Source organism: Seriola lalandi, unplaced genomic scaffold, assembly GCF_002814215.2.
Source record: "Seriola lalandi dorsalis isolate HSWRI2012SDOR001 ecotype SW California unplaced genomic scaffold, Sedor1 jcf7180002054548, whole genome shotgun sequence".
NCBI classification, from domain to species: domain Eukaryota; kingdom Metazoa; phylum Chordata; class Actinopteri; order Carangiformes; family Carangidae; genus Seriola; species Seriola lalandi.
This window is the reverse complement of record NW_019525101.1, coordinates 558,047-584,860: the sequence shown is the minus strand read 5'-3', so window position 1 is coordinate 584,860 and position 26,814 is coordinate 558,047. Positions and strand designations below refer to the sequence as shown.

The 26,814-nt window shown below is 37.9% G+C and overlaps 1 protein-coding gene across 2 annotated transcripts in view; it reads right to left on the bottom strand.

Annotated features, from left to right (window-relative positions):
* The window catches only part of tp53i11b (tumor protein p53 inducible protein 11b), a 32,620-nt gene extending 8,290 nt beyond the window's left edge, over window positions 1-24,330 (bottom strand). The window contains exons 1-3 of one of the 2 annotated variants that reach the window (XM_023415310.2): window positions 24,215-24,330; window positions 20,466-20,576; window positions 2,002-2,141 (exon numbers count right to left, since the gene is read on the bottom strand). In XM_023415310.2, the coding sequence (XP_023271078.1) occupies window positions 2,002-2,130 (129 nt within the window). In that variant the 5' untranslated portion in view covers window positions 2,131-2,141; window positions 20,466-20,576; window positions 24,215-24,330. The remainder of the gene's footprint in view (window positions 1-2,001; window positions 2,142-20,465; window positions 20,577-24,214) is intronic. The other variant, XM_087176344.1, reaches the window with a different exon arrangement.
* Window positions 24,331-26,814: the final 2,484 nt, after the last annotated feature.

The following is a 26,814-nucleotide window of genomic DNA, read 5'->3' as shown; positions in this document are numbered from 1 at the left end:
GCTGTTTTTGACAGGAACACATAAATATTCATGACTGGCATGAGAAATACTCAAAGGGAACTGAGCGTCAACTGATGGCACAGGTCTGGCTTGGGGGTGAAATAGCGCGGAAGGGAGTTGGGAAGAGATGGAGAAACAGGAAAGGGAAGAAATACACAATGCTGTTTGCGGAGAGAGACGTTTAATCACAGCCGCTATAATGACCTGGCTTTGTTATTAATCACTAAGTCAGCTACATTCAGTAAACAAAGCACAACTTATCTGCCAGAGCGCATGAAAAATATTCAGAATCTGTTATCCACCAACCTAAAATCTGTCATGTGAGTATGTACACTGTCCATCTAATGGATGCTGTAAGTTTGTGTAGTCACATTCAGTAGATAGTGATCACCATTTCATACGTCCCAGTGGTAATCCTCTGAGACACAAAATATTCACAAAACATTGCTGTATGTCTTATTTATGAATGCCTGAGCTCACGCTGTCAGAGCTTGGTTGTTGCAACATGACCTTAGCACTAAAGTATTGCATTAGTGCCTTAAAGAGGCTGTCAGTAATACCAGGAGCAATAGAGGCAATACCTCTAGCAAAGCTGTATTTGCACACTGTGGCACTAATACAAAGCCTCTCACATACTGAAGTATAAGTAATGGGGACTATATTCTTATCCTGAAGCAGTAAAAGAAGCAGGAAGAGACAGTCTGTGGACCACAGGAGCACTTCCCTCCTTTGTTTACAGGAACCACAGGGATAAAGTCAACTGTTTCCCCCTCCATACCAACTCCTGCTGTGCAGCTAACCTTACATTTTGATCCCATGGGACTCTTTACCACAAGCACTTGTGGTGAGGATAAATGGAACAACTCAAGTAACAGCACAATGAAGGAGAGCAAGTGAACAATTGAACTGTATGAGCAACAATTTCATTTCTAAATTAGGGTCAATGTCACTGTTAAATAGGGAAACCCACTTTTCAAATCAGCACGTACAATAGGCCACAATAGGCAATTGTGTTACTGTACTCTGCATTTTTACAATCATTACAGTAAGTATCTAACCTGCAGAATCTTCCTCAAATCAAATAAGCGGTTATTCGTCTCTCTTTATCTTTACATGTATGTCTCCATCACAGCGCACTATGAAAGGGATCTAAGTGGCAGATGTCTGGGTTAAGCTCCTTGCTAAAACATTAAGAGAGAAAACAAACACTCTGGAGGGCTGAGAAAAGGGAGCAGACATTTCATCACAAGCTATCAGCCACCACCGTATGCCTGCACCCTTCTGTTCTGTTCCCTGCTCTCACTTGCTTGATTAATATTTCAGTGACGAACAGTTTGCTCTGCCTATGCTCATTTTAATGCTATGTTTTTTTTTTGTTTTTTTTGTTTTGTTTTTTTTAAATCTGTGGAATCTTGATATTTTAGCCCTCTGAAATAGAACAGGAAATTATTGTCAGTTTACAACTGTGCTGCGCAACATGCATGAATATAACAGGTGTTTTTGTGTCTACTAGTATGAACCAGCATATGTGCTGTTCTGTTTTGGTGTACACATCACTGTACACTGTCCATATGAATGTGCAAATGCATGCTAGGCAGGAATATAATGCATGAGATGCAAGAGGCAGCGAGGCTCCCAAGGGACCTGGTCACATCTCTGTGGAACTACAGGAGCTCATGAGATAACGTGATCTAGATTCACTGAAGCGAATTGAACAAATGCACACAATGGGACACTATGAGAGTGATGAGCCAATTAGCAACCCATTGTGGCTTTTAAAAGGAATCCATAGCTCTTCTCGTGGTTAATGAATGCATCTGTGGTTGAGTGCCATTCTTGCTTATGCATTGTGGCAATATTATCCCTTTGACTGATAATAGTTTAACACATTTGCTTACTTTTATAACTAAGCTGTTTGTTGCACTAATGCCTTTGTTTTCTGCATTACTTCCCAGTACGGAATAAAAATGACTGGAATGTGTTCATGTGAAGTAATCTGACCTTTGAGCGGTGTACTTCGCCATCATCATCCTCGCCACCGACTCCAAGGATCTTCCGGCTCTTAAGACGGCTTATCAAGTCTGTCTGACTGTGCTTCTTCATCAGAGGAGGGTGAGGTTTAGATGCCATGGTGCACACACCTGACAAAGACATGCAAAGAGAGGTACAGAGTTACTGAGGTATTGTTAGAGGGGATAAGTTAATAAATGTAATAGAGAAAAAGAGGGAAAAAGGATGGGGAAAAAAGAAAAATTGAAGATAGTAGTTTTGAGTTTCCATTTTCCATTATGTAAAAAACATCAGTTGAGTATTACTTCTGTTACTATCCCTCTCTCCAAAGAAGACACGTCTCTACAGCACAGGCAGGAAGAGGTATCTACCAATCTACAAATAACCCCCCTGAGGACTTTACTTATGCAACGCAATTACATAACACGGGTCTAGCAAATACAAACACATGAAACCTTCCTTTTAAGTCAGACAGGAAGCAGGAGGCAGATGTCCTGTAGGTCTGCTGGGAAGCCAACAGACGCAGGTGCCTGCTCCAATAGCCAATGCATGTGAGAGTGAGACACACACACACACACACACACACACACACACACACACACACACACACGGAGGTGGGGTTTGTGAAGACTGAGGGTCTCACTTCCCTTATCGATCAAGCTCCACTGACAACATGTGACTCAGTAAGTGGAAGGTGGTTTTGATGTCAGATTGTAACCTTGGCTTCAGACATATCTATGTCTAACTTGAAATGGCTCCTCAGTGGCCCTTTTATCCCCACTGTTGTGATTCAAACACACTAAAGCAACATTGTGCTCAGCCAGCGAGCTTTGATAGTTTTTCAAGTGATAAAGATACGTATTTCATTATGAAATTATGAAAAAAAGAGTTCATAAAACTAGAAATATTTCTAAATGACAAACATTTATTTCCAACTAACTTGTATTTTAACTGTGTTAATGCACAGTGCCTGTTGATTCAAAGAGAAGAAGCAGAAGTTAAATCAAGGGAGAATATCATCGATTCAATAATGTAACATCCACCACAGCTGGAGGGGAAAAGGCATGCACAAACAAGTGTACACACAAATACACAATGGGATGGCCTGTCTAAAAATTGATGGCTATTCCACAGGGCAATTCTCTAGAGGAGTAAAACAAGAGCAATTATTGAACCACTGTCCTAAGGATGAGGACAGTAACTCGAACAGAGAACTCTATCCCCAGGAAAGGAAAAAAAAAAAATCAGTTCAAACAGGAAACAACACAAAGTGCTCAGTTTCAAACTGGAAGTGTATAATCAAGGTTAGAGGCACAAGGCAAGCTTTCAGTAAATATAAACAAATACTGGTCTTCTTACAGAGGCTAAACTGCGAACAGAAAAGAGAAAAAAAAGAAAGAAGAAGAAAAAAAAAGAGAACAGACTGTAAGCAAATGTACATTGAGTAGACAATATCATGAACACTGATACATGTTAACACTCCAATAAAAAAGCACAGCAACAAATATTATGTGAAATATATTCTATGTTAGTGACAGCTCAGACAGGAGTTGTTTTAGCTATATTAGAATTCTTGAGGCTGTATAGTTTTATTGGAAGATTTATTGGAATTTGTTTTGAAACAAGTCAATTATCAGTTTAACTTATCATAATTTCTCCAACTGATAAATCAATGTAGTCAGTTTTCTAGTAAAACATACCAAGCACTTGCTGGTTTCAGCAACTCAAATGTGATGATTTGCTGCTTTTATCTTTCATGTCACTGTACATTTTATACCTTTGGACTGCTGGTGAGACAAAATTAACAACTTAAGGATATCACCCATTAAATAATAAGTTACATAACAAGCTTAATTGATAATTTAAATAAGCTGTGGCCTAATACTTTGTTGTTCTTTCAACAACGTCCTGCCACCTCATGTGTTTGGGAGGGACAGACAGGTGGAAACTAGAAAGTCTGCTAATCCGAGTGCAGATTTCTATAAATATGTACATAAATAGTTATTTAAGTTATTTTAATATTTTAAACAAGTTACACAATTTTACCAGATATAGTGTGCAGCTTTTATCTCCAATAGTTCCATGTGCAAATAAAGAATAAGCACCACTTTTATTTTACATCTTTTTTTTTTACAAACCAAAGCACTTCATAACATGCTGAAAACTTTGTTGTTTTTTTTTTCACCTACAATCATTTCAGCAAAACCTTTCCTCATCTTTGCCAATTGTAAAGTTTGATGGAAAAATCCATGAGACGTGTTAGCTTGTTTTTTTATGCTCAGTGAATCAGCACACTCACAGAGTGATTGTGATGAGACATTTGCCTCAGGCTAAATTATGTTATGAAATGGACTGTCTATCAGATTAGTCACAAAAAGCAAACTTTACTAGTAAAATCAAATGTACCACGGTGGTCTGGTTGCTTTACACTGCATCCTTTGTAATGTTATTATTACATATGCATACATTGCTATAATCAAGGCTGAAATTATATATTTTTCAGACCTACTGTCTACATTCAAATTCTTACTCATTTCATGCTGATAAGTGACCAACTGTACTCTACACCCTCCCCAGTCAGAGAAAAGTAAACAGGCAATCATTCTTCCCTGCTTTTATCACCACATCTCTGGGCTGTCTAAAAACATGCACTGCATAACATCCCTATAAATTATGCAAAACTACAGCAAAGACATTGTGGTCCCATGAATTTTGATCTGTTCCACCACCATGACACCGCACCGAATGCTTGGGTAAAGCATATATTTCTCCCACATGCTTAAATACCCTTGCATTTCCTAACCAGTGCTGCTTGACTTGCCAGAGTAATGCTGATGCAGTTGCCTAGCAACTGTCAATGGACCAATCGCTAATTAATTCCTGGAAGCACCTTTCATGATTGAAACTACCTTTCATGATGAGGTCTCTGCTGAGAGCCAGTGATACTCCTCTGTTGTAGGGGACATTTTAAGATAAATCAAGAGACTTTGATCGGTATTCAGTCAACTTGAGTAGAGACATGCTGTCCTAATGAGTGTCTTCTTGTCAGAATAAAAGACTTTAAGATCTCCTACCTTACTCTTTTAAGTTCAAAAGCAGATACATGTTTGGTAAATTGTTGTCAATTACAACTACTCTTAAGTTAGTGACATCTCTTTACATGTCATCTCACTACTTCAGCATGGCAACATACATATTTACTTGAGTTGTGAACCAGAACACATCAAACCTGATGATGAAAAAGGGGTAAAATGCTAAGATGAGAACAAGGTATGACTTGTCTAAAACAATGAAATTTTGATTGAAAATTTTATTTTATTTTTTTCTGTTTTTATATCTCTGTAAACTGAATATGTTGGTCAGTTTAAACAAGACATTTGAAGTTCGATTTCAAAAATTTTGACAGGCATTTTCAGTGTTTGTTTTATAGACGAAATAAATTATCAAGAAAATAATCTTAAAATTAATCGATAATGAAACAGTCATTTGTTGCAGCCCTAAATTAAAGTGTCTACAGTATAAAACTAACCCTAGTGATGAGACCATAACACTGCAAAGTGAAAGCAAAAATCTCAATATGAAAAGGACTTTTGATTTAACTGCTAATATCCAGAAATGGCTCCAGAGCACTTCTCACCAAAATAAGAAACAGACAACTTAAACATTCAACAATCAGTGCTATGTTATAATAGAGATAATTTTCAAGAATACATAAATATTCCTGGAGCAACTATTTAATAATGAAATCCTATTTTGTCCCAGGAAATCCTATTTCCCACTTTACGTGTATATTAGTTGGAAAAATTCAAAGATTTGGTAAATTAAACCCCCCAGACTAAAATAGAGCGCACCCACTCAACACATTTCAGCAACTGACGGTGTTTAATTCCTTGCTCTCATGCACATCAACAAACACAGTTCTAAGTAAAAAGACAGATTCCTCAAAAACGTTGCATCTGTGATGATGACATGCATAAATACATCCACAAGGATTTTCAAAAAAAAAAAAAAAAAAGATAAAGAGGCATGTGTATCAGGGATGTAACCTACTACTGATGCAGTCTGAAGAGATAAGGTTCCTTCCACTTTTTATGACTGAGCACATCTTTCTACAATATCAATGCTTTACCTCCCTGAGGGTTAAAAGAGGGAATAGAGTCTTATCACAGAGGAACATATAAATTCGTAATCGGGAGAAGAACCGATCACCAAAACCTGAGAGTTAAATACCAGAAAAGTAACAAACAATACTCTTTCTGTTCCTACCACGGGTTTTGTGCAGAACATGTGCTGTGGAAAAGAGAAGCTGCTAAACATAGGAGGACGATACTGTGGGAAAGGTGAGAATTCCCTGAGAGATCTCTGGTTAGTGACTAGAAAGATGTTCTGTGAAAAATAATTGTATCATACGAACAAAGCAGTGTGTGGGTGGGGAGAAGCAACTGTGAACAAATGTGTTACTCAAAATAAGAAAGCAGACTCTACAGCCTGCTCATCTCCTCCTCTTTTCCACAAATACAAAGAGACACAGTTGCCCAATGGTCTCTAAATCCCCTCGCCAGCATGTTTGGGATATCTAGCAGCACCATGTAGTGCCAAGAGCAGATAAGGCAAAAAACAATTCCTCTACTCAACAGACTGTAGAAACAAGTGCAAGCAGTTAATCTTCAATGAAATGTCTGTCTCTGACTGACCTTAGTAAATGTATTACCTCTCGTGGTTGGTGTTAATGGTATAGATTTCTCATTGTCCTGAGGAATACTGGACCTTCAACACAGTATAACTTTAAGCTGAGGACAGGAGGATCCAGTCTCCTATGTACTGTTGGAATTAGATCAAGCACCCCTTGACCCATATTGGATTCCAGATGTCCTAACAGCGAAGGAGGTGCTTGTTGGGGTTATTGGTGCAACAGACTAAGCCACCCACTCTGCCACCAAGGTTGGAGCTGTAAACCAGGAAGAGACATTTATTTATTTATTAGCGTAATAAACTACTGGTTTTTTTTAGGGATTTCAATGTTGATCTGTAAGTCAGTCTGTCAGTTGGTGAAAAATCTTTAAAACTACTGGAGGGATCACCACAAAATTTTGTGCAGAGACATTTATGGTCGGCATAAGATTAGTCTCGCATAACCAGATCTATCTCCCTGCACTCTGTCAGCGCTAGAGAATGGTCTAGTTGTACCCATTATCGTTATGCTAATTATCATTATAACAGATAATTCCCCACAAAGAATACGACACAAAACACAGCAGAGATGTATGTGGACTGTGTGATTGCAGAGTCCAAATCTTCATCAAAACTTGCCATTTTCACTGTGTAGGGTTAGTGTTACTGTCGGAGCCTCTGTTAGAGACAGTGTGGTTGGCAATTGTGTCTGCCACAGTATGTCTGGTTTAACAGCACCGTGCTGGGCCGGTGATAGGTCTGTTTACAGTTGTGTTCTCTGAAAGAAGTCACAGCACTGAAAAGGAAGGGGCAAAACATTAGCTTGTTCACCCGAGTGTAATGTTTACATCATTGCTGATTGGGCCTGGAGCTGATAAATACCCATGACTACTGCAGAGTCATTTGATCAGGGAATGAATGCCAATTGTACCATTTTACACTGATGACAAAAGCCAGATGTTAGCAGGTTTTTTGTTCGGTGTAAAAGAGGCTTTGGTGACAAACTCAACACTTTTTCAACAGTTTATTCTGTACATAAAAGTCTTGTACTGTATGTTTTTGTCATATAAATCAGTTCCACAACTTTTCTTCTAACACCAAATTAAATAAAACAAAATCACTGCCGAAACAACCAAAGGTGTGAAGAGGCGGTAGTGGAAGGCTTTTAGTGTGTGCTGGTGCATTAAGAGACAATTAAGACTGCAAGGGAGGAATAGACTTCATTATACAAAGTCAACAAAGTCATTACAGCTCCAACCAAGCACTACTAACAGGAGTAGATTAAAACACAGTAAGGCTCATACAGGGAGGTGACACCTAGGATGTTACAATCTCCTACCACCCCTTGTGCTGTGGATCATGGCATGTAGCTGATACATATTTCATTAGTCAGAGTTTCATTGAAAGGAGTTCCTATTAATCTGTCTGCCCATAAATGTGAACGAGATAACATCCATTACGATAAAACATCACCAGAAAATTTTTATCAGAGTTGAACTGAAACGGGTCTGACACAACCAGAACAGAAAATGAACATGTTAATTATTCACTGCAACTATATTGTAATGGACATTATTTTGAACACCTGTACAATCTACTGTATCAGCTCCTGTGCTTGTTTAAGATCAGAAACAAATATTATGGCTGAGCCTTTTTTCTTCCTATAGACTGCATGATCACACATTTGATACATTCAGTTGACCATGATATCAGTACAGCTTAGTCAAGAGCGGGCACTAGTAGCAGAGATTGGCACATTATATTGCATAAGTGGCGGTATTTATCCTGTAGATGTATCCAGCTATCCAGTAGCGCTGAAACTAAGATTTCTTCAAATCAACTAATGTAGTGGTTTCCCTGCCTGACAGACACGAGCTCTGATGTTATGGAAATTACAAATGAGTTCCAGTTGTGGCAAAAGGGCAAAGAAAACAGATGAACACAGAAAGCAGTGCTTGTGACAGCTGCTCATAAACAAAAGACAATAGAGAAGGCAGTGAATTCCTATCTTGAGTTAGAACAGGCCACCAATACATACCCAGGAAACTGTACTCTATACAACAGTGAGATCTGTATATGCTGACGGTCTGAGGAGAGCTGCTCCTCAGTTACTATCAATGGATTATTGTGCTGAGTCAAACAGTTTAATACTGTGAGGTCATCTGGGGACAGTTAAGATGGAATTAACTAGTCTTAATGATTCCTGGGATTTAGAGTTTCCCTGCCTAATATTCAGTTATTACATCACAGTGAACCAAGGGAATTTACCCCCTTGTTGGCCGAGTTCATCCAACGTAATTATGTAAGCGTGTTGCTAGAGTGGTTATAGAAGATCTGTGGAGAGTCACAGTGACATACAGAGCTGAGTACATCAGTAGTCACTGTTACTGTAGTGAAATTTCACTACATCTGTAAGGGCAAGGTTTTTAACAATGTAAATGTACCGAAAACCCCAGTCTCAAAATGACTGTTATCACAACCCGATGCTGTGATATATCGCGTAAGAATGTGGATCTGTGAACAACGATTTCAAGCACTGTCCTCAGAACTCAGCTGTAGGATAATGACATAGTTCACAGTACAGCATTGCAGCTAGGTCTCTGTTGACTCCCTGCTGGTCTCTCATTCTAGTGAAGGCTCTACTCCATCCCTCCGCCTTGCATTACCACTACTCCTACATAAATCAAATACATGGAGGAAAATAACAGATAGGAACATACACATTTTTCCAATGCTGGTATGAGCACTGTTGTGTTAACCCTTAGGTTAGGTTATATGAAAACCAGGAGAACAAATGGTAAACCTGACTGCACTGGTAAATACATTAACCTTACAAATCCAGGCCTCAATATAAAATGCCAAATAAAGATTTTGACTAATTTTCACTCATCAAAAATGTATGTCCTCCATGGCAGCAGAACACATTACACAGGCCTTCATACACGCCTTTACTATGAATTCGGGCTCCAAATACTGTTAGACACACCAGAAACTTGCTAATCCTACAAACAACCCATAGTGCAACACTCCAGCACTATGCTCACTCTGTAGGAGCAGGAGCCAGTACTTGCTACATTCAAAGTGTTGTTAATATGTATGTATATATATTAGAGCCCGACTGAAAAATTCTGATATCGATATATCAGCCTATATGTATATATATTTAAATATAAACACTTGTGAAAAAGATATGTAATGAAAGCAGGATATCTTATAGTTTAACAATAAACTTTTTGTCCAAAATGACATCAGTGCACTGAAACGGTAAACTTCACTGGGAATTAAATAAAATAACTATAAAAATAAATATCTATACATAAAAAAAATAAGAACAAATATATATATATATATATATATATATACACATACATACATATACACACACACATTATATAAATTTATTCAACTTGAAAGGATCAAATATACATAAAATGCTGCCTATATAACTTGACCCGAGCATTTCCATTGTATTATTGCTTCTTAATAAAAGTATTCATATCAGTGCATATCGGAGAATATATGCACCGATACCGATATATCTGTGATAGGCCAATATTGGCCGGGCTCTAATACACACACACATATTTGTGTGTATATAACATAGTAGCTATGAGTATGTGTGTCAGAAAGACAGGTGGTTTATTTTTACCATCATTACACTGTGCTCATGTGGGGCAAGGGACTGAAATGGGTGGGGGGCTATGGTAGTATAAAGTCACAGCCAGGTGATTGTCTGGTGTTTCTATCTCTGGAGCCACCTTAACACAGCAGGCTCACTGTGACACCAACTCAGAAGGTGGTGAGGTAAAGCAGAGCTGACACTTCAAAACGATCAAAATGTACACACCAACAAAGCTGGCACAAAGCTTCAAAGCTCTGTCTCTGTTGTACTGCAGTGAGGAACAGCCAACTAGTAATTATTACTACTCATATATAATTATTATTTTTAATGGCTAACAGAGTTTTTGTTGATTTGCTCTTCTCTGAAGCAGCGTATCATCATACTGTCACTATGATTTTAAGATATGTGATAATTATAATTCCACCGGAGGGCAGGTAAAAAAGCAGATGTTCTGTTTCAATACCTTGAAAAGTAATACAATACAATTCAACAGCACCAAAGGCTACAGACTCCAGAATAGCCATACAACAGCACCAAAGGCTGCAGACTCCAGAATAGCCATACAACACCTCTATATATCTATACATATCTCTGCAGAGTCAAGTCGTGACAAGAAATGAAGGTATTGGTGGTGTGGAGGAGTCACAGCTAGCTAGAAATACTAGATGTCAAATGCTTGTTGTCCAGGGTGACTGTTAGTCAAGACTAATTAAGTGATCTAATGAGGCAGGCTTTAATGAGGCACAGCAAACAGTTATTAGTCGAGAAAACCTCATGTTAGAATGCTAAAAGTTAAAGTGAGAACTGCACACTTGGTCTGAGTTTCTGACCATCTGGGCCTTTAGCTATGATGTATATTGATACTCCTCTAGTTTGACTTACAGTACATACTTTTTTTAGAGCAGGAAATGAAGGCAAAACCACATTGGTCCTCTTTCTAACTCACTCACTTTTTAACTTCATGCCATCCATCTTTCCTGTTTACATTCTTCTACTTCTCTAATCTTGTTGACCATTGTGCCGAAGACCTAAACAGGGAGTGTGATAATCTGCAATTACTAAAAGTAGAGTAGACATGTTTCTGTGTTCCTAGGGAAACCCACAGGGCCGGGAACATTTATTTTCTTTCCATGTCAGTGAGTAAGTGTTAAAGCAGCTTAAACAGCTTTCTGCCTGTCCCCCTCTAGGAGCTCTGAGACTGTGAACAGCAATAGAAGAGAAACACCTTCTCTCACTAATTTTTGATGTCATACCATATCTAAAGTGAAAATACTAATGTACAGTATGTGCTACCAAGGACAGCTGCTTCTGATTGTATATATACTGTCATTAGCAAAAATCTGCGTCAGTTTCACAATAAATAATACAATGTTAATTGTACAGAGGATTGATTCCTGAGGTGCCATAATATGACTATTTCAAGCCCTCAACTTCAACCCTCCTTGCTCAGCTTGTCTTGCTTGCTGAAGCGCTACCTGGTTGCTAGGCAGCCCTGCTGGATGACGAAGTGTACTCATTTGAAGGCTCAATCTGCGTCACTAAGGATTTCTTCACGTGGAATAAATTGCTCAGTAAATGTCAGAAAGACATCCTTAAAATATCCAGCATGTTGTCATTTATTCTGGCACCATTAAATGTATGCATTTTTATCACCTCACTTCTTCCGATAAACATGTGGAAGAGAGGTCATCATATAATTCTGTGCCCATTCCAGGCATGACATTGGATGCAGACACACGTAGGCTGGTTGATGTAGCAATAAACGCACTTATATTGTCTATAAAGTTCAAAAGAGCCAACAGGAGGGCTCCACAGTAACAGCCATTAAGACAACATTAGTGTGAGCAGGTGCAGGTCAGCTTTTCAGTATTAGGCCAGAAGCACACTAGACCAAGCACAACAACTTCCATTTTGTTGACATTTCTTCTGTCAGATGGCCAGTGTGAGAAATTGTGTTTTACAGCTCAGACTGCAAGAACCATGAGGAAAATATCCAGGATAGCAGTTACCAGGTACAGGCTACCTCTCTCAGAATTTATAAGCAACAATGGTAGAAATTATTTTGGCTGGAATCTCACAAACTGAGATATTATACAGTTTGTTTTCTCAGCTTTAATCACTGTAGAGACGCAAGGGTCCGAAATACAGAGCAATGATCCTGTAATGAAAAAGATTTCTGATCATCATTTTGTAGTTTTGTTTATACTGAGTGTTACTCACCAAAAATGCATTGTGTGTATCCTTGAGGTATTTTTTACTGTTAACCTAACCACTGCCACAGCAAAAAAATCAATTAATTGCCTCTGTGATAACTTTCCAGAGTTGTAAAATCTTATCTCATAGCATTATAAAGCCCTGTGCAGTGTTTTACTGTCTGAGAGCCCTTCAAACTCAGAGATCTAATACACAAACTGGCCTTCCTGGATCCTATTTCACCATCGCACTGGTACTTGAAATAACATGACCCCACAACTGCAGCCACCTACGTTGTTTTTAAAGGAATAACTGACTTTTCCACATTGAAATGTCTAAAAACGACTAAACCTACAGTATGTTATATATTTTGTTGAGTTGTCTACTTAAATTATTAACTAATTAATTTTCAAACCTTCAGAAATCTATTATTTTAATTGAAGTAACAATTCTTTTCATTTTGTGGCTAACTAAGTATACGTTTTAACTGCATGAAGGAATTTTTTATCAGATGTCTGGAGTTATAACAGAAATTGAGCAAAAAAGCTAAGCAAATGTTGGCAGCAGCTCGACTGTACCTCCTGAACATCTGGATAATAAGTTATCAGAAAAAAACGTTTTAAACACTAAATGTTAGCTACAGCTTGGCTCGCAGTCTGTCTGGGACACGTTTTAATGTAAAACTGCTTTATTCAGTGTTTTTACCAGTTTTTATCACCTGGTCTGTCTGTTTTGGAAAGGAGGAGACCTGTGCAGACAATTCGGCTCCAAGTTAAGTGTCAATCGTACCTCCTGAAGGAATACTGGATACTGAAGTAATCCTAACCGAGAGAAACTGACTGCAATGACGGCGATGACCGCAATGGTGGTGCAGACATACTACGTACACAATGTGACACAAAAATTGAAATTCCATACCCAGCCCTAATTATGACTCAATATAACTAAGTATGTAACTAGTCGATTGATTACTTACATATTTTCAACATTGTGCAAAAAAATACATTTGAATTATTTTACTGCTGTAGGTCAGGGTTAGAATGTCTTCTCTCACGAGGCCTATAATCCTGAGACAATCCTTGTCTCAAAGCTACCCCAATGTGTAAAACAAAGAAACCTAATTTCAACATTTCATCAGACTGTCATTGTGTCTGTGTTGCCCTGCTCTGACAGAAACACTTGAATCAATTCCCTCTATCAGTAAGCAGAGCACCTTCCACAAACAGTGCAATACACAGCTGAACCATACCAACAGAGGCACATAGCATTCTTTTTACTATTCAGACTATGTAATTGGTTTGTCCATCACTCTCCCACACTGCAGACAGAGTGCAAACAATAAAGGTTTTCTGTGACAGAAAATCAATACTTTGAAACATTGCATGTTATAACCTGCTAAAACCCCAACCTTCCTTTTGACTGTCTGCAGAAAATATAAAGCAATCTTTAAAAATGTAAAGTACTTAATTATAGGGACAACAGCAATTATGTAGTCTTAGTTTGTTGGTAGACAGCAATGCATTGTGCAAACCAATCAGGTGACAGACAACTGAATGTGAGTCATTTTCATTGAGAAATCATCTCTTCTTTGAAATGTTATGTCGTTTTTAAGCTCACCAGGAGTAGTAGACTCAGCCCACTTTCAAGCGGACAGACCTGAATGACATCTTTGTTTGCTGTATACCACTGGTTTCATCTGGACCAAAACTTTCAGCAATTTCTTTCTTCCAAACATCTCCTATTCTTCAATACATCTCAAGTCTGTCTAGACATGGTTGTATGCGTGTAAAGCCTTTGATGTTGGGAAATCACCCTTTTGCCCTAAATGCCTTCAAGTCACAAGAGACTGCCAGAAACTGCACAGACAGCCTGTTACTTAAATTGTGGGTAGAGGCGCACCACAGTCTCTGGGTAGTCTCTGTGAAGACCTGAAGCTAATTACATCACTTTTCACTTTCACAGTGGGAAAAATAAATAACTGTATTGCTGAATAATGTGTTTGTGCTCATGTACCTGATGTTTGCTCTGAATATTTCCAAAGTAAAAACTCTGACATTTCCAACTTACATCCAGAGGAAGGTTCCCATTAACAGGTCATTACTGCCAATATTGTCCCAGTCTACATTGTTAACTCATCTTCAGATAAGTCAAAGCCGCCTCTTGGTAAATGTGAATACACCCACGCAGCTTGCTAATCAGGTTTGTACCAAGCACCACAAATGCCATGAGGGCTCAGCTGAGTTTACACAGAAACAAATGAGGAAATCAACCTTAGCCAGTGGCAAATCAATGGCTGCACAGGATGGCTGATGTTTAAGCATGATGAGGTAGATATCTAATCAGGGAAAAGGTTGCATTTGTCTCCTGGCTCTGGTTTATTCCCTTGGCGAGAGTCTGGTTGTGACTGCATGATTTTAATCCATTTAGAAGAAAATTTTAGTTTTTAATAACAATAAGTTACTCACAGGACCAGCAATCATCCAAACAAAATATCAACAGACTCAAAACACTATTAAAGCAGGGAAATACAGTTGAGAATTACTGTATTAATCAAAATATTTTCTTAAATATATATTTACTACAAAATGGCAAATGTTAGCAGAATAAAATGAAACAATCAAATTGATAATCAATGCAATGAATTCTTCCTAAGAGACTTTAATAATTCAGTTTCTTTGTTTTAACTGCAATTTGCAACACTCAATCTGAACAAGTGTTTTGTGAAACAACACAATATGATCATATGCATCTATGTATATAAAGTAAGTTGCTAAGTCTTGTTTACTGCTTCAGCTGCCACAGCTGCAACATTCAGCATCAGAGTTAAAGATTTAATATTAACCTTATTCACTTGCACAAGCAGTTGATATTGAATCAGCTATGCGGGCCATCTTTGAATCAATGCGCTGCACACAGCTTTACATTAAAATAAGGTTATACCCATTTGAAATAGTAAAGCTAGAATTAACACCTCGCAGTTATATGCCTCCAACAAGCAGTCAAGTAGCAGGAAATATGGTCACAATCTGCCCCTCTGTTCCTGCGTTACAGCGTTGAAAAATGGACAGTGTTTTTGCAAGATATTATCATGTCACAGTGAAGTTGATCTTTGACCTTTTGGATATAAAATGTCATCACTTCAATGTTTTATCCATTTGTGTTCATTTGTGTTATAATTAGTGTATGAATTATTGAGTTATGGTCAGAAACATGTTTTGTAAGGTCACAGTTACCTTGACCTTTGACCACCAAAATCTTATCAGTTCAGAGTCCAAGTGAGCATTTGCTCCAAACTTGTGAAAATTCCCTCAAAATGTTACTGAGATATTGTGTTCACAAGAATGAGACAGAAGACCAAAAACATAATGTATAAATACAAAATCCGAATATGGCAGTCAATGTTGATATTGTGACGGGCTACCAAACAGAAACTAATGTATGGCAAACACTAAATAATATAGACTGCCTGCGTCGACTTACCACAAAATTGCCAAAAAGTAAGCATGCTGAACATTCTATAGGGAAAAATAACCACAAAAACAGTATGTGATGGCCCATGGCTATCAATGTCTACAACTGGTAGACTGGTACAGCTTGACTGATTTTTTTATGCTGATACCACTACTGATATTTTGGAATTTTAAAAACGTTCCCTACATGCACTTACTGTTATGTTGCCACTGGTCTCTTATCTGCAGTCCCAATTAATTCCCGTCAAAGCTCAACATGGTCTGGCGGCTACAGGGGGGTAGACTACCCCTTCTTCTTCTCCTGGTAATCCTTAAATTGACTATCTAAGTGCCATAGAGGGTTGAATTTCTTTCTCAGTCCGACAATCGCGTCACTGTTTTGGCCAATGCCCAGGATGCTCACTTGATCCTAGCTTCGGATGCCGATTGCAGTTCACTTAATAGCCACCAGTGTGACTGAATGTTAGTTATAGAACCTTTAAGGTACAAAAATAAACAACATAACTCATCAAAATTAATCTGTTAGAATGAATGATATGAGCAAAGTCTGGGGTTATTGTGTGACATTATTAGATAAAGTGGGATTCAAATTGTATTTTACTAGGTGAGGCATATGAGTCAACAAGCATTAAAATTGTTTTGAACATGGAGTGTGGTCTTAACAAAGCCAATCTTTTAGAGGCTCTATGTTACAGCTGCTTGAGCTCTCTCACTAAGGGAAGGAAGTTCAGTGTCAAAATTGTTACCAAAGGTGTACTATAAGGGCAGGAAGCAGATCTTTCCTAGCAGTGTCAAACTGAAGTGTGTGTGTGTCGAATACAGTGTGCGTTGTGTGCAGGACAGGACTTGGTTGGCTTCCAGGCTGAATTATATTTAACTGTTTCAATCCTTTTACACAACAGGATGCTAGGTTGTTAGCATGCATTTTAGGGATGGGGATACTCGTGCATCTGCGCACGTGTTGTTTTTTGGCTACAATAGTTTAACTCAGTTGGCATTACGTGCACCATGGCAGCTATGACCAGGAAAAGTGATGTCTGGAAATACTTTCATAAAAAAGACGACAATAACGTGCAGTGCAAGATATGTGGCGTTAAACTTGCATATCATGTTCTCCAACAGCCAAACAGTAGGCTTGGTCGGGGGAGGTCCGTGTCCGACTGGAAACACAAGTTTAACATTGGTTCCGCTTGTGTTTCCAGTCCAACACGGACCTCCAGTATTTATTTTTTTACGGTAAAAAATAAATAAATTAAAAAAAAAATATATATATATATATACACACTGTTGCTCATAAAGTAGGAATATTTTTTTTTATATACATATATATATATATATATATATACATACATATATATATATATATATATATATATATATACATATATTTTAGCGACAAACAAATGTTATGCATGAATTCATTTCACCTGGGTAATTGGGACACATAATGTAATCATTGCACCTGGTCAAAAGTGATTACTGATGCATTTAAATAGGAATAAACAGAGGATTGTGTCTGAAACAAAATTATTCCAACTTTATGGGCAACAGTGTATATACAGTTGTGTATATATATATATATATATATATATGCATTTACATACATGTGTATTAAATATGTTTTATCCTTCAGGAAGTATGAATTATTACTATTTCATTTGCCCTACAACAGAGTATGTTTGTGTGTCTGAAAACTTTACAAATTAATTTTTTTTTTAAATCTAATACTGACTTCAAGGTTTTCTATCTCTGCGTGATACCTATTGAGCTTGTTTTCCATTGGTTTCAGTTGCAGCTTGCAATGGTTTGGTTTGTTGCACACTGGATGATTACATCTTCTTCTATGTGTCTGAAAATATTTATATTAGTTCTTTAGCTCAATACAAATACATCATTTCACAATTTCAAACTTTTCCAGACTCATTTCGGACATCATCAACTAGTAGCACTAGAAAACAATAAAGCATGTGTGGGCTAGTCCCACCTGAAACAGGTTTGGGTGAATTATTGCACAATGGATTGCAACATGCCCAGATATATATAAAAGAGTGCAATCGTAATTAATTTCATCATTTAGCAGTTTGATGTGAGAGTGAGATTATAGAGCCCTGCTCTATTGGAAAATCATAAACCTACATCCGAGAAAATCCATGACATGAACTGCGAAAAGTTCTGAATTCTGAGTGTGTTGGCATGGAATAACCCATGTTTCGTAAAACTTTTATTTCCTTTTTATTTGCTGACCATTTTATTTATCATTTACGTTTTTACAAACTTAGGGCCTAAGGAGAGAGGGTGTTGTATCCTGGAAAAACTGTAAAGACTTTTGAGGCAAATTGAGGATTTGGGTCTACTAACACAAAACTGACTTGACTTGAAACTCTTTGCAGGCTGGTTGTCATACAAAAAAATATAGTAGCAAGAAACCTGCCTACTCTTCCATGGTGCTGGACTGGGAATCACTGGCTTGTTGAGAGCTCTGGTATAAAGTCTGACAAATTATATTGGTACCACTCCATTTTGGAATGGAAAGTTCTGATTGATTGTACCAGACATACAAAACTCAGACGAAAACTATTTTGGTACTACGTCACAGGAATGAGATTCCCATCATTATCTAAACCATCACAACAGCAAAAGTCTTAAAAGGCACATTGTTGACATAAGGTCGGCCAAGTTGTACAAGGGACATACATCTATTCTGCTGAAAACACAGATACTGCTGAACATGCTGACCTTTATTCAACCATATTTGACCATACATGCAAACTTCTGTTTCTTTTTTTTATATATACAATTTTTTCATAAGCCACATCTTTTATCTAAATCAAATGTGGTGACAGGTTCATTTGTTTTAAAATCCGCAATATCATTATTAAGTTTTAGCTCAGACAATTAGTCGATTAATTGACAACCGAAAATGAACTGAAAACAATTCTGATAATCAGTTAATAGCTATTTTTTTTAGCAATAATGACAAAATCTGATAGTAGGGTTTTGGACTGTTGGTCGGTAAACTTGCAAGGCAGCTGCCAGGCTCCAAGCTATTGGATGAAGCACAGTGGTTCGGACCAATGAGCATCCTATGAGGGAAGAACTACTGACAGCTACGGGTGTGTCTTAGATAGAACGAGAGCAACAAGCCATTGTTTGTTAACAACAACGGCGGGTTCTTAACAAGTTAGTGTAGATGCTGCTATTGCATCAGATTTACCAGATCTGGAGTATTTCTTAATTAAAAGAAGAGTAGAGAATGGCAGTGAAGGCTTTTCTCGATGGATGGTTACCAACTGGCTCCACTGGTGAGAAGAATGAGAAAAATGCAAAATCTGATTGGTTGTTACCCTGTGACAGACAGATGGTTCACCCTATCACCTGCCAAGTATTTTTTGAAAGCGCCTGCCATTTTCCAAACATTTTTCGACGAAGCCTTCCCAGATGGTTCTGTGTAACAAACCATTTGGAGCGTCAGGTTAGTTGGTTGGCCAAAAGAAGCAATTGGAATAAATCAACATGGGCTATGGAAAAATGGTTTAAGACTTTTTCAGTATTTTCTGACATTTACAACAACAACAAAAAAAAAAATCAACAAATAATCAAAAAATGAAAATGACAATGATGATACTAAAGACTTTACACTGCTTCAAGAATCAAATTTCCATCAAGACGTGACATAACACAACCCAAACACATCGGCGAATATATTTCAATAAAATGTGAAGCTCTAAAAAGGTACCGGTCGTTTTGATGGTGGGCTTCGTTTTTCTACTTTTGTAACCAAAACAGTGGTTTTCTATTCCAATCATAGAGAAACTACTTTAGTGAAGCAACCTATAGATGAACCAGGATGTTAGGTGATCCATATTGCACTAAACTAGCCCCGGTTGTCAGTTCAGTAAGATCCAAATGTTCAGTGATTACATCTAAATGTAATCAGTGAGTAAATGAAAAAGACTGAACCAATGTATGATGAGGGTTCAGCAACTTGCATAGGAATGATAGGATGAAGCTATGGAGAGATAAAGGTCAATTTAATTTTTCTTTTACATTTTTAACATTTAGCAGCTAAGACATTTCCATTTCTTACATCATTTTATAAGAACCAAGTCCTCCAGTAAAGGGTCACCAAGGGGTCAGCTAACCAGATATATAATGCTGGTGTTGAAAATGTTAGATGTGATGTATGAATGTTGCTGAGGAGAAGTGAAAGGTGACTTTGTCCAAATGGCAAGGGTGAAATGTGAAACCTTTTTTTTTTTTTTTTTTTAAGTTCCATGCACTCACAGAAGCAGCCAAAACAATCACAATGCTCCACTGTGAGAATGAATACATACAGATTCCAAACAACCAGTCTCCACAGCATAGCTCACTGAACAGCTGACCAGCACAGCCTGGCATATTCCTCAATTTGGGTGACTGTAGCCCGTTTACCCAAGACACAGCAATTAGAAAACAATTATACATCAGTGAAGTGAAACAAAAATGAAACTTTTACTTACTGAATTCAGGTATGTTGAGTTCACACTGGTTCCTAACCTCAAATGAAGAAGATGATGCTCCCGCTGCCACTACCCGTTTTTCCAAATTTCCTGCAGTCCTCTAAAGTTAACCTGTCCATAGAAAATTAGAGCACATGTTTTGAAATGAAAAACAACAGCTTATAGTCTGTAATGTGTTTACCAAATTAAAAAGACCAGAGTAGCCCCCTAAAAGCCAAAGATTTTTTGAGGATGCAAGTAAGCTAAACTAAAGACAGTATCACATGTTGTACAACATTACAATATGAAGTAAAGGGGTTATCAAAGATACTGAATCCCAAATGAGATTTTGTCGAGTTTATGGTGACAGCTGGAATTGCCTGAGGGAAATGACTTGCCAAATATATACAGAAATTGTCCACAGTGTTTCCCCACCACTCAACAATGGAATTGCTTTTCTGTCTTCCCAGATATAATCAATGAGTTGGGCAGCCTTTTACTACCATAAAAGTGCAAAGTCTTAAAAGCAGCATATGGTCTTAGCTTCCCTAAGCTTGTCCACTGGAAATAAACACAAGCACATCTGCTGTAGGGTCATTATTAAAGCCTATGCCTAACCCACTGTCACACCAGACAGTAGGAAATTAAAAGCGAAGATGCCAGGAAGAAAGCCAACCTCAGTGGCAGAACAATATTGCTGGTTCACAGTAGTCCCTAGAGACAGACCAGAAGTCAGTACAGAAGGATGCAACTAAATATAGCTTGCCACCACTTTGCTTAGGTAAATCATATCTTTTGCTATTTAAAAGTAAATCTAAAGCAACAATCACAAAAAAAACACAAGGAGAAGAAAACCACAACAAGTTCTACACTTGTTAAAAAAAAAAAAAAAAAAAAAAAAAAATGTATCCATTCACTTACCATCAAAAACATATAAATAACAAAAGAAAGTCTTGAGTCAGTGGCCACTGTTTGTGCCACCGTGTCTGATCTGTCAGGGACAAGTGCCTCAGGCACATACAATGGCCTGCAAATGTACATTTGTACAGCTAAACTATAAATAACCATTCAAATTATAACGTTTACAGTTTGTTGTGTCATTGGTGGACTAGGTTGTGAAGACAAGTGTTAATTAATCACTGAGGGGTTAAAACAAAAAAAGGGGTCACCATCTGCTTAGACTTCCCAGCATGCAGCATGCCAAGAGTGTATGAAGGACCTGTGGGACTGCCCAGGGCTGTTCTCAGTGCTACTGCCTGCCTCAGTGCCTCATCCAAAAAATACACTGAGACACAAAACCATCTACATATGCTACTGCTTAACTCTCCATGGATCATTTCAGCCTCACGGCCCAGCTCTACTGAGACCAGCTTAACTATCTATCCAGTCTGGTGGAGTGCATGGGGCTGATTCAAAAATTGCAAAAAGAAACTATTCTTATTTTTTACAAAGTCTCATAGAAAATTGTATAGGGAAGTCATGATATAATGTAATATTTCTATTTATCAGAGAGGTGTTAAGTACAGTTATATTATCACAATTTGTACCATTTCCATGTGACATAAAGAGCTGTGCTGTTTTTCTGCATGAGAGTCATTAGTGAGAAGAGGTTGAAACAAAAGATGACAGAATCTTTGAGGGTTGGCTGAGGTGACAATACCCTGCAGTCACAAGCGTTCCTGGAAAAAGAAAACAGTCTAAAAGGTCAACATCCAGGCCAGATCTGACCCATTTGCCAGAGCCACTTCTGTATTCAGACTGTTAAGCACTGCTATGTTAACAGTGACAATATCTAATGCTTTTGCAACGCTTGCTTTGGATAAAAGGACAGAGATGGTGTTGAACACCTACCTCAGCCAGAAAAATTGCTGATGGCCACATCAGCCCAGCCACAGTACCTTAAACAGACATCCACTGCTGTCCACTACACATCAATTTTATTTATTTTCCACCAAGCTGAAAATTTTGTCACCATGGACACTAAGACCAGAGAAGGAAGCCCCATTCAATCTTTTTTTTTTTTATTTCCTGGGCAAATTAGAAACACTCGCAAAGCCTGGATGACATGTTGATTCCTGATCACAAGGTGATTATAGAACAACTGTGCTACTGCTGCCATGGAAATAAGGCTTGAGTCATGACGAAGGCAAATCAAATGAACACTTTGCAAGGCTTCGTGCTGAGGGGTAAAATCCCTCATTCATCTCCCCATTCGATTTTTTTTTCGATTCATTTTTTGCATTGTGACTGAGATACAAGGAATGAATTAGCCACCATGTTGCTTCCCTCATGTTATTGCCTCCCCTTTGACTTAAGCCAGCAACCTTGGGTTAGGTTTTGTTGTGTGTTGAAATGCTTGTGCCATTACAAACTTGGGCATGTTCATGCACATGAAGCAAGAGTAATTTTGAAAAACATAGATAAAAAACATAACTGTTCATTGTAAGTAAGTTTAGCTTACATTTAAGTCATCTAATGAACAAGCCTCATGGGAAACAGGAATGAGACTTTCCCCACAGACTGCTAAACAGTAAGCTATAGCTCTGTACACAACACTGACAACATGATTGTTCATTCCGACAGTGCTTCAGCATTGCTGAACTGCACTTGGGACAAGTCCCGACACACCAAACACTAACCTGAACTGTAAGCAGACTCTCCCACTGAGTGATCCACATCTCTTGAGACTACAGCAATGACAACAGCAATCCTAACACACCTGCAGTCAGTCTCATTTGATTATTGCACTTAATCTTACTTAAAATTTCAAGGGAAATGAACAAAATTTAAACAAACTTTTTTAAATTTTATACAAACATTACAGTACACTTAGGTGTATGTCTCCCCTCCTCTTTCTGGTAAACCCAGCTGGTTTACAATGGCATTTGTTAAATGAAATATCTTCAGGTTCTGCCCTAATTGGGCATTTTCCATCACTCAAATATCCAGATTTCAGTGTGTTTTGGATCTCATTGCCCTGCCAAACCAGTTAATCCACTTTTACTTATGAATTGTGGAGTTAATTCTATTATAATACGAATTAACTATGCCATCTCCTTTTCGAAAAAATAACATTTATTCAACGTTTTAACCTATTTCAAAATATAAAAAGTTCAACTTTTACGTACTTTTTTAAAGTATTGAATAACAAAATTTGTGTGATGTTTTTGGTTGATCAAACCCAGCAGGAACAGACCGTGAAACAGCTCTTTCATGCTGAAAAATGGCAGCACAATTTTTTAGAGGGCTTTTAGCTGGGTAACCAAAATAATTAGTTACTCGCAAAAGTTAACCTTTGGCTGTTAAATAACTTCACAGCTGTGGTGACTGGGTGGGGTGTAGCAGCTCAGCCATTAATACACTTATGGGGCTGAACGATAGAAAAAATAAAATAGAATAAATGGTTCCCCTCCAAATGACGCGTTTTCCTCACATACACTTGTTAAACAGGAAAATTACTTTTTTTTTTCTTTAACGGTTTATTTGACGGAGCTGTCTACCGCGCTCGCTCAACTTCTTGTCCAGCTTTTGAAAACGTTACACAACTAACACAAACTGCTGCAACAACAAAACAACTTGATGCAGAGAATAAATGAAATATTTTTTACAGAAATATTCGATACGCTTTTCCAAACAAGCAGCGCGAAATGACTTTAGCTAGCAGTTACTTACTGTTAACTCTACAAGACGTTGACAGATACACAACATAGCTTGAAGCATCTTAAAGTAAAATACTAGTGCGTGGGGAAGATATAAGAAGTCTTACTTACAGTGGGAAGCGGAGTGGTGTCCAAATAGAGAGACGTTAGCCGTTACTTCAGTGGGTGAGCAGGGAGGACAGTGTGGTGGTTCATCGCACCGCTCCGTGCTTTCACAAACCCCGGAGCAGGACACAATCCAACGGAGCTTCCGATTACCATAATAACCTGCGCTCACACGAAAGCGCACATCTGATTTTCTCTACCGTAATATGTGGTGTAGCACTGCATCCTGAACGTGGTCTTGGTTGCCACCTCTCAGACTTTTGGCTTGAAACTTTGACTTCATTAAATCGCTGTGGCCATTACACCGCAATAGGATCGATACATTTGTATTTGTTCACCTATATATTTATTGTACCTATAAAATATATAGGTACAATATGGAGTTATAGGGAGTTAGGGAGTTATATTATTGTCTTTTGGGATTTCACAGTGTTTCAAAGAGGTGAACCCCTTTTCTCCTGTACTTTTTCCTCAAGCAAAGGAGGAATAATACTTCTTCCAACACTGTTGTACAATGAAGACAAATGTCTGCCGACAATAAATGTATGTTACTGTAATTCTGAACTATTGTATAACTGCTCTTGTCTGGCAAAATCATTCATCTACCTCACTTATATTCTTTCTAACTCCTTGATTCTGTTGTAATGTCTTTATAGGCAACATGTTGTTCCTGTCCTCTCTTTGTCTCTATTTGTGTTACTATTTCTTCCTCTGACCAAAACATCACATACTGTTTAGTGACACATCTTCTTTTCTGTATCATTTCTGTACTGTAAAGCAGCAACACCTCCTTGATGACAGTTAACAGCAAAGAATGTTGTGAAGACTTACACGATGAAGATAATGAGCATTTTTTATTCAACGACTGTGTCAAAGCAGCGGAGAAAAACTGGAAGATTCACTGCAGACATCAATAACTCAATCACTGAGTAATTTGATTCTCATTTAACTCTTGGCAATGCCTTGAATATGTAACTCCCTGCCAAACATATGGTGGCCCTGAGGTGCAAAACATTATATACATACCTGTGTCTAGACTTTTGTATACTCATCAATGCAATTCCAATGAAGACCCTTCCATGCCAACAGACTATCCACGATACTAAACTATAATAATATCTTTTCAGAAAAAAATGAACCATTTTGTGGTATAAGCTATTCCTGCTGCCTCAGTATCTGTCTGGTATTTCAACATGAAAGTCTTTTGTGATATTGCAGAACAATTATAGTTTAACAGCCTTCTATTTCCTCATTTTGTCTTCGGTGTGTATAAAGGCAGGGTTATGCATCTTTAATTACTTTTGTAACAGCATCATGGATATTCATGCAGGTGCTAATAAAACAAGCTCTTCAACTTTGAACAGAGGTGCTGAATTAGTGTTGGAGGAAGAATCTCTGAGGATTGGCTGGCAGAAGCAAAATGAAAGGTGTGAGAGGGGAACGGTACACAGATGTCGGCAGCAGGGTTGAGTAGCACACATTTTTATAGAATATCCTTATGACAACATACATACACATTTCTCTAAAAGAAACAGCGCACAGGTTTCATACAATATAGGGGTAGAAGTGGACCAAATATATATACATCAATTTGGAATAAAATATTTTTTACCTATTTCCATGAAATGATTGTGACAATGTGATTTATTTCATTTCACCTGGGTAATTTGGACACATAATGTAATCATTGCACCTGGTCAAAAGTGATTACTGATGCATTTAAAATAGGAATAAACAGAGGATTGTGTCTGAAAACAAAATTATTCCAACTTTATGGGCAACAGTAAAAAAAGCAAGACTTGTTCAGTCTGTAACTTTTTAGATGTTGGCCACTCTGATGTGATCAGTAAAACATACCAATGTAAATCAAATATAAAAATCAAAATTCCCCAGGAAAGGAACTCTGGAGGAAAACACTAAAAACAGTCTCAACTGGGTAACCAGTGAATAGTTGTGATGTAGATGTAATAATTATATATTCATAGGATTAGTAGAGCCAAATTCAAGCATTACCCAGCAGTCCACTTCCAGTTATAGTTAAAATATTTTTACGCAGCAGATAGATCTTGTTATTAATTAAGGATTTCAATAGTGGAAATAACCTATCAAAGGATATTGGAGAAGAGTCTGTAATCATCGTTTCAGTGGCATTTTCAACCCACCTGCATGACAGCCATCATTCGGTAGTTTATCAGGATATTGGACATTCAAGGGAAAGTTTGACATTTAAGAGGGACAGATGATGGCAGTAGGTGGAAGTTACAGGTGAATGGCAGCCAGAGGTATTTTGTAAGAGATAGGAAGGGCAGGAGGTTTGGTACGCTGCTGTGAAGATGTAAGAGCACATGAGGAGGGAGAAGACATGGTTTGTGTGGAGAGATATGAGGGGTTGAAACATGAAGCTTCTCCCTATTCCTTATTCTATTTATTTTTCAATACATACCATTTTTAGCCTGAAGACAGAGGAATGTGCACATGTGCTGCATGTGATTTGAGCAATGAATGAGAAAATATGGGCTTCTAAGAAAGGGGCTGCTTTGTGGGAGGCATGTGTGCTTTGTCTTCACCCACACTGGAACCTGTCAAACAAACAACACTCTTCTTCC